This window comes from Amblyomma mixtum, chromosome 2, assembly GCF_055824585.1.
Source record: "Amblyomma mixtum isolate Tamu chromosome 2, ASM5582458v1, whole genome shotgun sequence".
Lineage (NCBI taxonomy): Eukaryota > Metazoa > Arthropoda > Arachnida > Ixodida > Ixodidae > Amblyomma > Amblyomma mixtum.
In genome coordinates this window covers 312,213,481-312,227,109 of record NC_143013.1, presented here as the reverse complement: position 1 = coordinate 312,227,109, position 13,629 = coordinate 312,213,481, and the positions used below count along the sequence as shown (strand labels likewise).

The 13,629-nt window shown below is 46.3% G+C and overlaps 1 protein-coding gene across 1 annotated transcript in view; it reads right to left on the bottom strand.

Annotated features, from left to right (window-relative positions):
- LOC149364989 (scoloptoxin SSD14-like) overlaps positions 1 to 13,629 on the bottom strand; it is a 39,553-nt gene that overhangs the window by 12,546 nt on the left and 13,378 nt on the right. Inside the window, exons 4-7 of the mRNA XM_089575007.1 lie at positions 12,678 to 12,775; positions 5,682 to 5,874; positions 3,873 to 4,039; positions 2,136 to 2,398 (exon numbers count right to left, since the gene is read on the bottom strand). Of these exons, the coding sequence (XP_089431133.1) occupies positions 2,136 to 2,398; positions 3,873 to 4,039; positions 5,682 to 5,874; positions 12,678 to 12,775 (721 nt within the window). The remainder of the gene's footprint in view (positions 1 to 2,135; positions 2,399 to 3,872; positions 4,040 to 5,681; positions 5,875 to 12,677; positions 12,776 to 13,629) is intronic.

Below are 13,629 nucleotides of genomic sequence, written 5' to 3'. Positions count from 1 at the left end.
GTTGCAAAGCGGTCCCATTCGCGAATCTAAGGAAATCAGAGTCCTTGGACTCTTCATACACAACCAGCGACGCTGCGACACAACACTCGCCAAGCTCCGGCAGGTGGGGGACCAGGTGGGCCGCATGGTCCGCCGGGTTTCCAACAAGCGCGGTGGGTTACGATGCAAAGACGCCTTGCGGCTGGCGAACGCATTCGTGACCAGTCGAATCTTGCATTCGACTCCCTACCTCCACCTGCGGAAACAGGAGGAGGATTCCCTCGAGGTCATCCTCCGCAAAATCATGAAACGAGCGCTGGACCTCCCAGTTTCTACCTCTACCAGCCGCCTTATGGCACTGGGGATGGTGAACACTTTTAGGGAGCTTCGGGAGGCCCACCTCAACAACCAATACACTCGTCTCACAAAGACAGGGTCGGGTCGCCGCCTTTTAGCCCGACTACACATCCAGCACACTCAATTCACAGAGGAGAGATGCCGCCTTCCCGTACACTGGAGACGCGCCCTCCACGTGCGGCCTCTCCCCACCAATATGTCCAAAGAGGATCATAATGGCAGGCGCCTGGCGCGGGCGGAAGCCTTGGACCGCCATTTTCGGAGCAAACCAGGAGTCTTCTACGTGGACGCGTCCGGCCCGGACTCTAGGGGATGGTACACGGCCGCGGTCGTCCACGAGGGTAAAACAGTAGACGCCCTTACTTTCAAGGCCCAGTCAGCAATTCACGCAGAAGAGGTTGCCATCGCTTTGGCAGCCTCTGACACCTCCTCCAAATACATAATCACCGACTCACGAGGGGCTTGTCGAAACGTCACGCAAGGGTGGGTTACTCCCCTAGCTTATCGTATTTACCAAAATTGTAGCCGAGACTCGGATCCCGCGCACCGATCTATCGTTTGGGCTCCAGGTCACCAAGGCGTCCACGGAAATGAGGCAGCCGACGCCGCCGCCCGCGCGCTCTCTCTCCGGGCATTTCCCACGGGACCCGACGCCGACCAGGACTTCCATTTCAATCCGATTTACACTTTTAAGGAAATATGCGATTATTACAAATCCACGCACCAAACTCTTCCCACCCCATGCAAAGGGCTGGGGAAGGACAACGAGCGGGTACTCCTGCGCCTGCTCACCAACACGATGTTGTGCCCGGCAATTCTAAAGCATTTCGATCCTAAATTCGACGGGCGGTGCTCACACTGTGGGGAGGTGTCTGACACCTACCACATGGTGTGGGCCTGCCAGCAGAACCCATCCCTACCCCCTATCCCGAACCCCACCCGAGAGGACTGGGAGGCGACCCTGTCCGGTTGCTGCACCCTCGAGGCCCAAAGGGCCTTAACGCAGCGCGCCCGGGCTGCGGCAAACGCCAATGGTGTGCCTGACTAGGCATCCCACCTAGTGGTTGTAAGGGCGTGACCCTTCAGGTCACGACCCCCAACACCTCTCTCTATGATTAATAAATGTTTTCACCACCACCACCCAGTCATTTCAAACGGAAACTAACAAAGACAATGCGGAGATAAGATACGCTATAGAACGATTCTTTACGCGAAACCTGAGGCAAGAATGTATCGCGCGTTCAGACCTATACAGAGTGGCAAACCATTGAACTTCCTGCAAAGGTCTATACTTGCTGCGATGCAATTAAGGTTTAAAAAAGAAACTCCAGGGGACACTTAAGCTCCACCTTAAGGGTATGACGCGATAACATCAAAGTGCCAATGCCCGTAATTGGTCATTCTCATACATTCACAGATATCTGGGAGTTCTCATACCACTCCTGGCGCAGTGGTGCAGCGCTTAAGAGATGCACTACTGCCCTGTGCAATGGCAGATACTGCTACTGATGGGGCTTGTGAGGCCCAGGTTGCTCTGCCCGGGCAACCTCTCGCGACCAATCATTAATTTAACTGCCACCTGCCACGGTGGCCAGTTTGCTCGCAATTTGGTGGGCAGGTTGTGATGGCTACACAAGGTCACGTGACCTAGATGGATCACCTTCCACCTAAGCTGCTTGTCTGGGATTTTTCACTCACGGCCAACGACACCGATGACGATGACGGCTTTTCTGCGACGCGAGACCCTTACACTGTCGCGCTAACATAAAACCGCACCCCACACTGCACTGCGACATCACCTGTGCGTCGGCCGCCGTGGCGTCCATGCGTCGTCCGAGGCTCTCCTTGAAGATCTCGACGAGCGATCTGAACTGGGAGGGCAGCTCCTGGCCGCGCATCAGGGGCCCCAGGGTGCGCAGCAGCGACGCGGCCATGGCCAGCGCGGGCCCGCCGCTGGGTGCGCCCGACGTCACCAGCCATGAGCCCGCGCCGCACGAAACGTTCGAGGGGGTCGCCTCGCGGGCCTCGTACCCAGACAGGTCGTCGGCGGTCAGCAGGCCGCCTGCGCCGGCGGACAACGGTATCATCATCATCATCATCATCACCACCATAACTGTGCCTACTGCAGGACAAAGGCCTCTCCCATATCCCACGGTCCTCGTACCAGACAACTCGTCGCCGGACAGCCGGCCACCTGCGGCCTGCTGACCCCCGCCCTGCTGACCCCCGCGCGCTCTAAAGCAGCGAAGTGGCAAGAAGCGGAGAGCACCGCAGCGCGGGTAGACACCTGTAGACACCCTAGCGCAGGAGGAGCAGCGGTTGTCACGAGGTACATCGCTACATATTGTCGCGATTTGATTGACATCGCTTTGCGTTAATTGAGCCACAGCGGCGAGGGTAATCGCGTTTTCGAAATTCTAAAAACTTATATGACTATTACTAACGGCCAGCTACAAATCGCTAAATGATGGCAATCAGATGCCTATCGGTTATAGATAAAAAGTTAACTATTGTAATTTAGTCAATCATTGTACTATAGTTAACATGATTCACGCGTTTTTTTACGTCTGCCAACACTGGTATTATTATGCCGAAAAAAGCTTCTCTTTACCTCAACAACCTCATTTTAAAAATTAGTAGCGGACTTCCCTGAAACACCTGCTGTACTGAATCGAGCGTAATGACCATGACGCCTCATCGGGACCACATCCGGCCTTTCGCAAGCGCTGCTTCCACCAGCTTCCTTTTCCCGTATAACGAACGCCAGAAGACCGCTAACAGGCACAGACCAGAAAGTGGACATGACAGCGCTCTTCTTATGTGCAGGCCTTGCACCAACAGAAAGTCAGTGGAGGAGGGGGAGGGGGAGCAGGGAAATGCAAGGCTGAAAGGGTGGCGGTGTTAGTGGTTTATTTAAAAAATAAAGTGAAGGAAAAAAATGCTGCCGGCTGCGGCAATTGCTTTCTAATATCTTAAGCACCCGAGTGGCAGCCGGCGGAGGTGAAAGGGAAAGGCTGAGGATAGCCAGGAGGAGTACAGAGGGGAGCGATAGCAAGAAAGGACAGGAGAGCTTTGTACAATATTTACAAAATACAAAAGTAATCAAGTTCGCACCGATAACGCGCAAATTCCAGGCTTCGTCCGAAAATAAGTGCGCGCGAGCAGCCACTGTGCACAATCATTTACAGAGCATAACGCGGAGAGGGTAACCAGAAAGTGTTCCAGTTGGCTACCCTGCACCAGAGGAAAGGGAAGATGGGATGTAAAGGGGAAAGACAGTTGATGCAAGAGTCAAGGACGTCAGGTGACGTGCGGGCGGCAGAGTCACAACCTTTCCCGTAAGAAATTAAGGCCCCCGTTGAAACCGGGAGAGCACTTGGCCAAACAAGCCCAACATTACATCCTGTTATAAAAGTAAGTTGGCCTCCTTTATAAATTGGACCCAACGACTCAGATAAGAGTTGAGGAAATAAATTATCTCTCAAGAGAACGGAGATAGCGTGTCCATGCTGGACCGGTGCACTGCGTATACCCACCGGCAGCCGCGATGTCCTGCAGCATCTGCTTGGCGATGACGCCCGTGTAGAACTCCTTGGCGCCGAGATTGGCCACTCGGCGCAGGGTCTCGGACAGCGACACCCGCCGCAGCATGTCCCCTTCGCGCAGCAGCTCATCCTTGCCGTCTTCGCGAACAAACTGCGCCCTGCAAAACACCACGCCGTCGGTAATGGAGGTAACGGCTGCAAGGGGTTCGCTTCCAACCATGAGTTTCTAGGTCGTATTTTGTACTCATGTCAGTGTGCCTATGATTTAAAGCATTAGCAACCTAAGTTTAGACAAAAATTTAGAAAACACTTTTACTTTCGATGGTTAAAAACAGTTCGCTTATTTCCACACATCCCACGTTCGGGTCCCTTATTTCCGCTGTTCTTGATCTCTGATACAATAGCCGCACCCTCTGGGCAAGTCACCGAAGTCCCAATAGTGACTATTAAAAATGAAACAAAGGATGCATTAAGACAGCATGACTGCAAATGGCTGTTTCGAGGAAGGCTGTCGTGAGAGAATGAGTCATAGGTATTTTTCGGACAGAAAAAATGTGTGCCAGTAGAAATTATATTCTTTCAGTGGAAGTGGGCCCAGGGTACATCAAGGTTTAGAGAAAGACCCCTTTATTGTAAAACTCCCATGAAGTCAAAAAACAAACAACAAAAATGTGAGAGGAAGCAAGCACCAAACCAGAGGCTATCGCAGGCGAACCAATTGAAAATAAAATAAAAGGGTCCAACGCCCAAAAGAAAATTTAAGAAAAACCGTTTAGAAGAAAAAAAGCAGAAATGGTGGCCAGGCAGAGTGATTTTTAGGGGAAGAGGCCCCAGAAGGATTAAGAATTAAGAAGGACGAAATGAAATATGGTACCCGACTCGTGTAAAGTGAGCACTGAAACTTCTAAACATTAGGCGACCTTCGTGTTCCTTTTAGCGGAAGAGCTGCCCACAATCAGCCGCACTCCTGTTAAAGTTTATTTCTATTAATTCTCATCTAGGTTTTTCAGTTGCCGAGCACAGTTAATACCAAAGCTAATTTTTTCTTGCTGCAACATGAATCAGTAAGAAGGCAACGTAATTACGCAGAAAAACAATCACTCCATATTTAGCACATAACAAACCAGAAAATGGAGCCGAACACAATAAAAATTTCCGCACGCTTACCCGCATGCCAATGTGAAGTTCAGTGAGAGCGGTGCGAAACGTTGATGCCAGCCGGAGTCCTGCGGTGGCTCTCGGTAAAGGCATGGCATGCATGTCTATTGCATTCCAGCTTTGTACGCGATTTTCGATACCAATTAAAATTATAAATCTTCATTTCTTGTATACTGGAGTGCCAAACCCTTGCAAAAGGAGGAAAAATCTTTTCGTTTCGCCTAAAATGTCATGACATACGTATTGTTCAGTGATAGGTCCCTTTAAGGCGGGCGACCGGCGTGACAGTCGCAGTGAAGAAAACGAGCAGTGGAGAGAGCGAAAGGGAGAGGGGGTCGGAAGGAGTGACAGTGCGGACGGCGCCGACGACGACGTCGTTATTTTGACGAACGCACCGCATACAGCTGTCGCTGTAAGACCGAAGGAGACGGTTCCTGATGCGTTCTGCACGACTTTAGCCACACGAGTGAAAGTCAACGGAAAAGGAAAATGAGCTTATTTCACGGTCTCTCTAACTTCCTACCGGCTAAGCGCCTCATTAGAATGTAGCAAGCATTTGCACGATATACTGTAAGTGGCGCTCGGTGTTTTCTCCGACTCTGGTCATTCCCGAGTTGTCGTCAGCGCACGGCTGCAGCTCACCGTAGGTCCGGGTGGTTCCACAGGTCTCCGCTCTTGCCGGACAGCACACGGCCCAAGGAGTCGGTGACGTTGAAGCCCCGCTCACACAGGTCGGCGACGGGGTCCACCTTGTAGTGCCAGGCCAGGCGGCCGAAGAGCTTGTTGGCCAACTCGAGCCCCTTCAGGGCCCCGGGGACGCCTACCTTTTCCACCTCTGCACGCAGTCGAAGCAGCAGAGGCGACTTATTCCTTCCGCACGAGGTTTGCACCCCGAACTTCGCAATGAACGCTGGCTACAAACATAATCTGCAAACGGTGTTCGCTTCTACTGTGCTATGACTTCAGTAAGATAAATATATATATATACCTATCAGAAATGGTAATCAGGCGAGAGGTAACATTGCCTTATCGTTGTTTCTCACTGCATAAGTATTCAGAATGAGGCTGGAGTGGGAAACATGCAGTTAATCGAATACACATCCGCAACCTCCGATTTGCTGATGACATTATAGTGCTAAATAACTGAAGGGAGGAATTGCAGCGTACAGTCGGAGATCTAAGTAGGCAAATAACAGCAGGCTTAAAAATTATTACGAAGAAAACTAATTTATTGTTTAAGAGCTGGGAAAAGAGCAGAAAGCGAAGATCCAGGCTAAATAATCGCAGCCGATCCGAGCCATGGGCCATAATTTAGCAGGAGGTCAAGATTGGGATGGAGTGGGTTTGGCAGGTACTCTCAGGCCATGAAAAGGTGCTTACCAATACCTCAGAGCCCACTCATAACGGCCGCAATTATAACACTCCCCGGCGGTCAGGATTAGTTACAACGCGCCTGTAGGGCCGCACTGAAGAATATGACCGCACTGGAAAGCTTGGGAAGCGCCGTAATAGCGCCTGTTTTGAAGATACAGACGTGCATAACGAACTTAAAAGAAATATAAACGCCACTTTTGCGCGTTACCAATTTTGCGTAATGTCGGAAGTCCACTTACTACGAACTTCGGATACAACGAATACAATACGCGCGATTGTCATGTTCGTTACAAGTGGGTTCGACTCTATCCCCCAGGAGGGAAGTATGTAGTATAACCGATGTATCCTGCGAGTTGTACCTTTTAGCCGAAGTTCGGACGCTATCTAAACAGCACGAAATTCGATGAAAGGCAGAAGAACGAGTCAGGGAAACTAAAATATGAGTTACGTTAAGAGACAAAATGAGAGCTGAATTTACAAGAGAACAAACGCAACTAAATGATGAATAAAGTGAAATCAAGAAGAGTAAATGGAATGGGCTTGTACAGCATGTAGAACAGACAGCCGGAGGTCTGTTAAGGTGACAGAGAGGACGCCATGGAAAGGGAAATGCAAACACGGGTAGCAGAGGGCCAGGTGGAGAGATGAGGTTTGCTGAGCATTTCAGTGAACTGCAGGGATATGATGACCGTGGTTGCCGCATGCCAGGGATAGTTGAAGACCAATGAGAGGGGCCTGCCTCACTTGGCTTGGTCAAGTTCGAGGCAGACGAGACTGCGTAGGGCTCCTATACCAGGTGTTTCAGTAAAGACTAAGCAATTTTCAAAAAATGGCTTTTCGGGGTAAAATGATGGCTTTTGCGGCACAATATTACCAGGGTTGGCAGACACCAGAAAACCGGTGAATCTTTTTAAGTAGTAATGTGGTTAATTTTTAAGAAGTAATGTGGTTAATGGGTAATGTGTAAAATTCTAGAACATGTCCTTGCCTCAAATCTAGCTAGCTTTCTCGAATCTAATTCATTTTTCTCACCATCGCAACATGGCTTCCGCAAGACTTATTCATGTGAAACACAACTAGTATCATTCACGCATCAGCTAAACGTCATCCTTGACCGCTGTTCACTTGCCGACTGTATATTTTTAGATTTCTCGAAAGCATTTGATAAAGTATGCCATAACCTTCTAATGTTTAAGTTACATCAACTTAACATTGATCCCAAACTGCTTGCTTGGATCGAATGCTTTCTTTTTAACCGTTCGCAATTTGTTTCTGCTAATGACTCAACCTCGCAGCCATGTAAAGTACAGTCCGGCGTACCTCAAGGGTCGGTACTTGGTCCTCTACTTTTTTTAATTTACATTAATGATCTACCCTCTTGTGTTTCCTCTAACATTCATTTATTCGCAGATGATTGCGTCATCTACAGGGAAATAATTTGCGACGATGACATATCTTCTCTTCAATCAGACCTTAACGCTATCTGTATTTGGTGCCAATCATGGTCAATGGAATTAAACATCAAAAAATGTAAATTTCTGCGTGTATTAAGAACATCCGGCCAGCTACCTTCCTATCACCTTAATAATGTCCCTCTAGATCCTGTTTCTTCTTACAAATATCTTGGTATCCATATTACTAGCAACCTCACTTGGTCCATTCACACATCTTACGTAATTAATAATGCTAATCGCATGCTGGGATATCTAAAACGTAATTTCTCTAAGGCACCTTCTTCCCTAAAACTACTTCTATATAAGACACTGGTCCGCTCAAAGCTAGAGTATGCTGCAGCAATATGGGATCCCTTTCAACAAAACCTAATTCACTCATTAGAAATGGTCCAGAATAATTCTGCTCGTTTTATTGTATGTAATTATAACCGAACTGCCAGCATCTCTGCAATGAAATTAAATCTCAGCCTGCCATCTTTAGCATCTCGCCGTAAAGCCCTTAGACTCTCACTTTTTCACAAGATATTTTATCATCCTTCACTTCGCCACGAACTGATCTCCCCTCCCCAATACATTTCATCAAGGCTAGATCACAATAACAAAGTCGGAATTCCATTTTGCAAAACCAATGCCATGTTTCAGTCATTTCTTCCGCGCACAGCTGCTGAGTGGAATCACCTTCCTGCATCTACCGCTACCATTACTGACAACCAACGCTTCAAAACAGCATTAGAAAACTTTGTATAAGTAGGAGCATCATCTTCTTTTTTTTTTAATTCTATATTCTTGTTGTTTTTTGTACGAGCGTTTTGTTTGTTTGTTTTTCACTGTATTGCTGCGCTGTATTTTGTGTATTATATACTATTAACCAGCACACCAAGAACCCAACAGCTAATAATGTATAACTAGGAGCAATCATTTTTGTATTACTAATTAGTTTGCTGCACTGTACATTTTTTTTTTCTTAAATTTTTGTAACCACTCCCCTCTATAATGCCTCTGGCCCTGAGGGTACACGAAATAAATAAATAAATAAATAAACTAATTTTTAATAATTAACTTTTTAACTATTAGAAATATGGGCCTCATTGCAATTAGAGATATGAAGCCGGTCGTTAATAATAGCCATATCAGTTTTTAGAATTTCGAAAACGCGATTATCGTCGGCGCTGTGGCTCTAAAAAATTTGGCTGCATCGTGTCAAAATACATGTTCTTTCGAAAAGCATGCAGGCAAAGCAACCTTTCCAGTGCACGTAACCGGTCAAAAAAGCCAAATTTTGTCGAGCCACAGAGCCAAGGATAATCGCGTTTTCTGAATTCTATAAACTGATACGGCTATTACTAACGACCAGCTAGAAAACTCTGATTGCAACTAGGCGCCTATTTCTAATATCTAAAAGTTAATTTTTTAAAAAATTAGTTAACCACCTTACTACTTCAAACGATTCGCCGGTTTTTTGTTGTCTGGTGGGCACTGGTAATACTATGCCGCAAAAGCCATATCTTTACCCCAAAGAGCCTATTTTTGAAAATTACTTAGTCTTCCCTGAAACACCTCTTATAAATAGGAAGCTTCAGTCGGAATCGGAACATGTAACACCCACTTAAATGGGGGCCTTTAAGGAGTAAAACTGAACTGAACAACACTGCGCGATTCTATCTGCGCTGTATAGCGCCTACGGCATGGCGAAACCAGGGACGTAAGCTGGCGCTAATAGTAAATGGGATTTACAGCACTCTTTACAGCCACAAGCATCGCTTCTAAAGGTAAGTAAAAAAAAAGCGAAGAAAATAAAAGGCGAAAAAGAGAAAAGGTGCACATCTGAAAAGCGAATTCGAAGCAATGTATCGCAAGAAAGGAAAATATTGGCCTTGGACAGATAACCTCGCGCAGCAAGAGAACGAAGGTCATCCTGAAAAAATACACTCGTTAACTTCAAGGCATATACACAAGAAACCACAGGACACAACTCATCAGTTGCGAGTGGCGCTGTGTCCAGTGGGTTTCATGTGTCCGTGTCTCGAAGTTGCCATGATATTTTTTTTCAAGATGAACGCATACTAACTAGCTGAACTTTCTGCTCTATTTTAACGAAGGTTACCTCGGCCTTAGGAATTATGAGATGTAACTGAGTAACAAGCAGTCCTGAAAACCTAGCTTCATCTTGACAATTTAAAGAAGCGCGAAAAAAAAAAGAGGACGACGAAAAAACAAACTACAAAACAGCTGTAGGGCCATACCTAACAACTCTGGACAAAAGCATTTTTGAACGGGAAAGAATTTATGAATGCAATTTTTTCATACATTGTAAGATTTCACTATAACAACCAATATATCCGCAGACCGCCCATCGATAGTGTATAGGCTTGCATTGTTTTGCTATTAACGTTTTTACTATTGTGAAAAGCATTCCCCATTAGTTTTATTGCGGCAGTCTTACCTGCTCCATGCGAGCGATGGAAAAACTTTAAAGGAAAGATTTTGCTACGCATTCGAAGAAGCTGCAATATTTTCATAAGTGTACCTTACAATTTTCCAATATTAAGAATTTTTGTCCAAGAATTTTGGACATGTAGTCCAGTCGTTTCCCTGTTTCTTCGTCTCCTTGTTTTTATCATGCTGCTTTAAATTTTGAACATGAATAAGCAACAAGACTGCGTCAAGATTTCATTTCATTTTGTTAAAACAATACGACGGAGTTCTCAAAGGATTGGGGGTGGGGGGGGGGGGGGGGGGAGTAGCTGCAGTTTCGCTTATTGTAAGCCAAACACGCTGTTTCCAGGAAGTAGACATACGCTGCCTTGGGCGTTTGTTAAGAACTATATACGCCCTGCCTAGAACAAAATGGCAGTAAAGGTCGGCGACATTTTCGAGGAAAAGAATCCGCGTATCTACAGAGGTGAGCGCCCTTGCCATGATAATCAAATCGCAGCTGTCTTAACTGAGGGTCCCCCTTCCCTCTACTATAGCTAAGAATGCAAAAAAGAATTGACCGTCCATAATTTTGCGCAGCGAACTCCTGCGAATAGATTAGACTATGTGGTGCGCAGGATGAAAGCATATTCTATTTGGTCTAATCCTTGGCTAGATATCATAAAAAGAATAACCCTCAAAGAGAACCTGACAGCTTTCCGAGAAAGCATGCCAGTCGTTTCAGGAAAGCATGTCAAAACGACACATAGATCTGGACACTATGTCTAAAGAACAATGGAAATAATTTTTAATAATCAATGACAGTCCCAACATATAAAACGTGTAACGTGCAGTGTAAACGTTTTCTTGTTTTTGCAGTACAGAAGTGTCGAACAAAACATAGGATTATTGTGTATGCCTTTGTGCATTCAAAGAAATGGTCAATGTTGGATTAGAATTTTGTTCTTTTTTCTTTACTTTTATTCTGTATGGTCTTAAGCGTATGGGCCTTCGAATGTTAATGCATGTACGTAAGTTTCTCTATCTTTATAGTTAAGCGCAGTATACATGTCAAAATATGCAAACACTCTATATTTAGGATGTGTACAGAACCTTCGCGCTGCCAAACAAAAAGGGGGCATGGACCTCGTCGAGCTACTCGTAGAAGCTTTTTGTTCTTTTCCTGGCATTTATTTTGTTATATGCGGAATAACGCTGAATAAAGATTCATTTGATTGAATTTTAAAAAATGGGCTTTGTGAAGTAAAATGATGCCTTTTATAGCACAATAACAGTAATACTGGTGTTGGCGGACGCCAGAGAACAGGTGAATCATGTGAACTGGCTCACTATACCATAATAGTTAACTTTTAACTATTACAGATACGCGGCTGGTTGGAATTAAACATTTTTTACTTACGATTAGTATTACCTCTGTCAATTTTAAGAATTTTTAAACCCCGTTACTTCCGGCGCTTGGCTTAAGAAATTGTGGTCGATCCTCACCGAATTCGCGGAGCGTATTTGAAGTTAAAATCTGCCTAAGCATCCAGACGGTAACACGGGAAAACAATGCAGCTTTAACAAATACCTGTGGCCAAACAAATTCCCAGACTATTTGTCATGCTGCGGGGTGAAGTGATGACTGAAATAGCTGCACCACGCCTTTCTGTTCGTGTTTGCATGAAAACAAGCATTATAGACGAAGCTCTGATCAGTAACGACCGTTCCCGTTATGTTAGTAGTAAGTCACGATCGCATAGCTTAGAACCTGCGCTTAGACTGAAAAAAAATATCATGTTAAGTGGTGATTCGAAACGGGGTGACCTTTTAGCTGGCGACGCCTTGTTGCGTGAAAGCAAACGAAGCGCGGGTCGCGGTTATCAGCGTTGCAACGGTAATGGCGAGATTAGCGTTGAATATTCTTTTTTTTTTTTTTTTTCGGCCTTGTCTCTGTAGCTTAGCAAGAACAGAAGTAAATTGAAGCTGAAGTGACCGATGTTTTGAGTGTTTTTGCTTTGCCCTCCGATTGCTAGATGCCCGAGCAATTTAGGAAGAAAATGGCGAGTGCGCGAGAATCATCGACATTTAAGCTCTCTAGACGCTTTATGGAATACGGACGCCCACGTAAATCTACACCGATCGCACTTGGCATGCGTCAGTCTTTGGCACATACGGGCCATCCGACCTCGCTGCTGCTTCTTGCTTCATTGCCCGCGGAGTGCTTTGCTGGAACGGTCGGGTCACCTTTCAACGTGCTGGCTCTATGACGAAACCTCGAACACTTGCGCACGTGTGCTGAACGGGCGGTCGCGAAGGGAAGAGTGCTCGCTTCGGGCGGAAATCGCGGAAATCGTTGGGTTGCATGCAATGCGCCAGATGTGAAAATCTTGACCTTTTAGTCCGCTGTGCTGTTTCTTGAGAAACTCCGCGGTGGTGAGGTTCCGGGGTGCAGAAGACAGCGCATCAATCACGTGAGCCTGCTTGGTCGTCCTGAAAAGAAAGCAAAGATATACCCTGACCAGGAGAAACACTCAAGAATTGTTTCATTTAAACAATAAACGAATCGATCAATCATTCATCAATCGATCGATTGATCGGTAAATGAATGAATGAATGAATGAATGAATGAATGAATGAATGAATGAATAAATGAATAAATAAATAAATAAATAAATAAATAAATAAATAAATAAACGCTCCATGAAAGCTGTGATGCAGTCGCATCACGGTATACTACTTATGTGCGATATGCTACTTTAAAAATAATGCACTGAAAAAAAAATCACCGGACGTTCACCCATGTGGCAATGGGAGGAGACAGCTGAGGCTACGCAAAATGCTGGTGCCACTTGAAGTCTTGGGTATGTGTGGGGTATCAGGGGTATCGGGGGTTAAGGGTATGGGCTAGGGTTGGGCGTCACGCGCGCTCGCTCATCGTCCGACGTTACAGGAAGAGTGAGGTGTGCGGGAGGGCGAGAGAGTGAGGCCCGCGCGGACGAAGACGACACCACGATTTCACCAAGCGTTGCCCATGAAGCTGTCGCTGTAATATACTGTTTTCCCATGTGCCGGTAGCAGCAGATGTTCCACAATCTTTAATGTAGAACATCGTGCACAGAGCCCCCAGCAATTCCACAGAATATGTCCTGGCAGTTGTGGCAGTTTCCAAACATGTACAGCTTTGGCAGCCCTTGCCTCTTGCGGTAAGCAACATCTTGTGCACGAGGAAAAATTTAGAGCTCGTTAAACCTCTAGAGACACGCAGTGATAAATGCCAAAGGTTCCTGAGCCCCGCGGCCTTTTGTTGGGAGCCTCCGATCGTTTATGTTTCAAAGGCCGCCTCC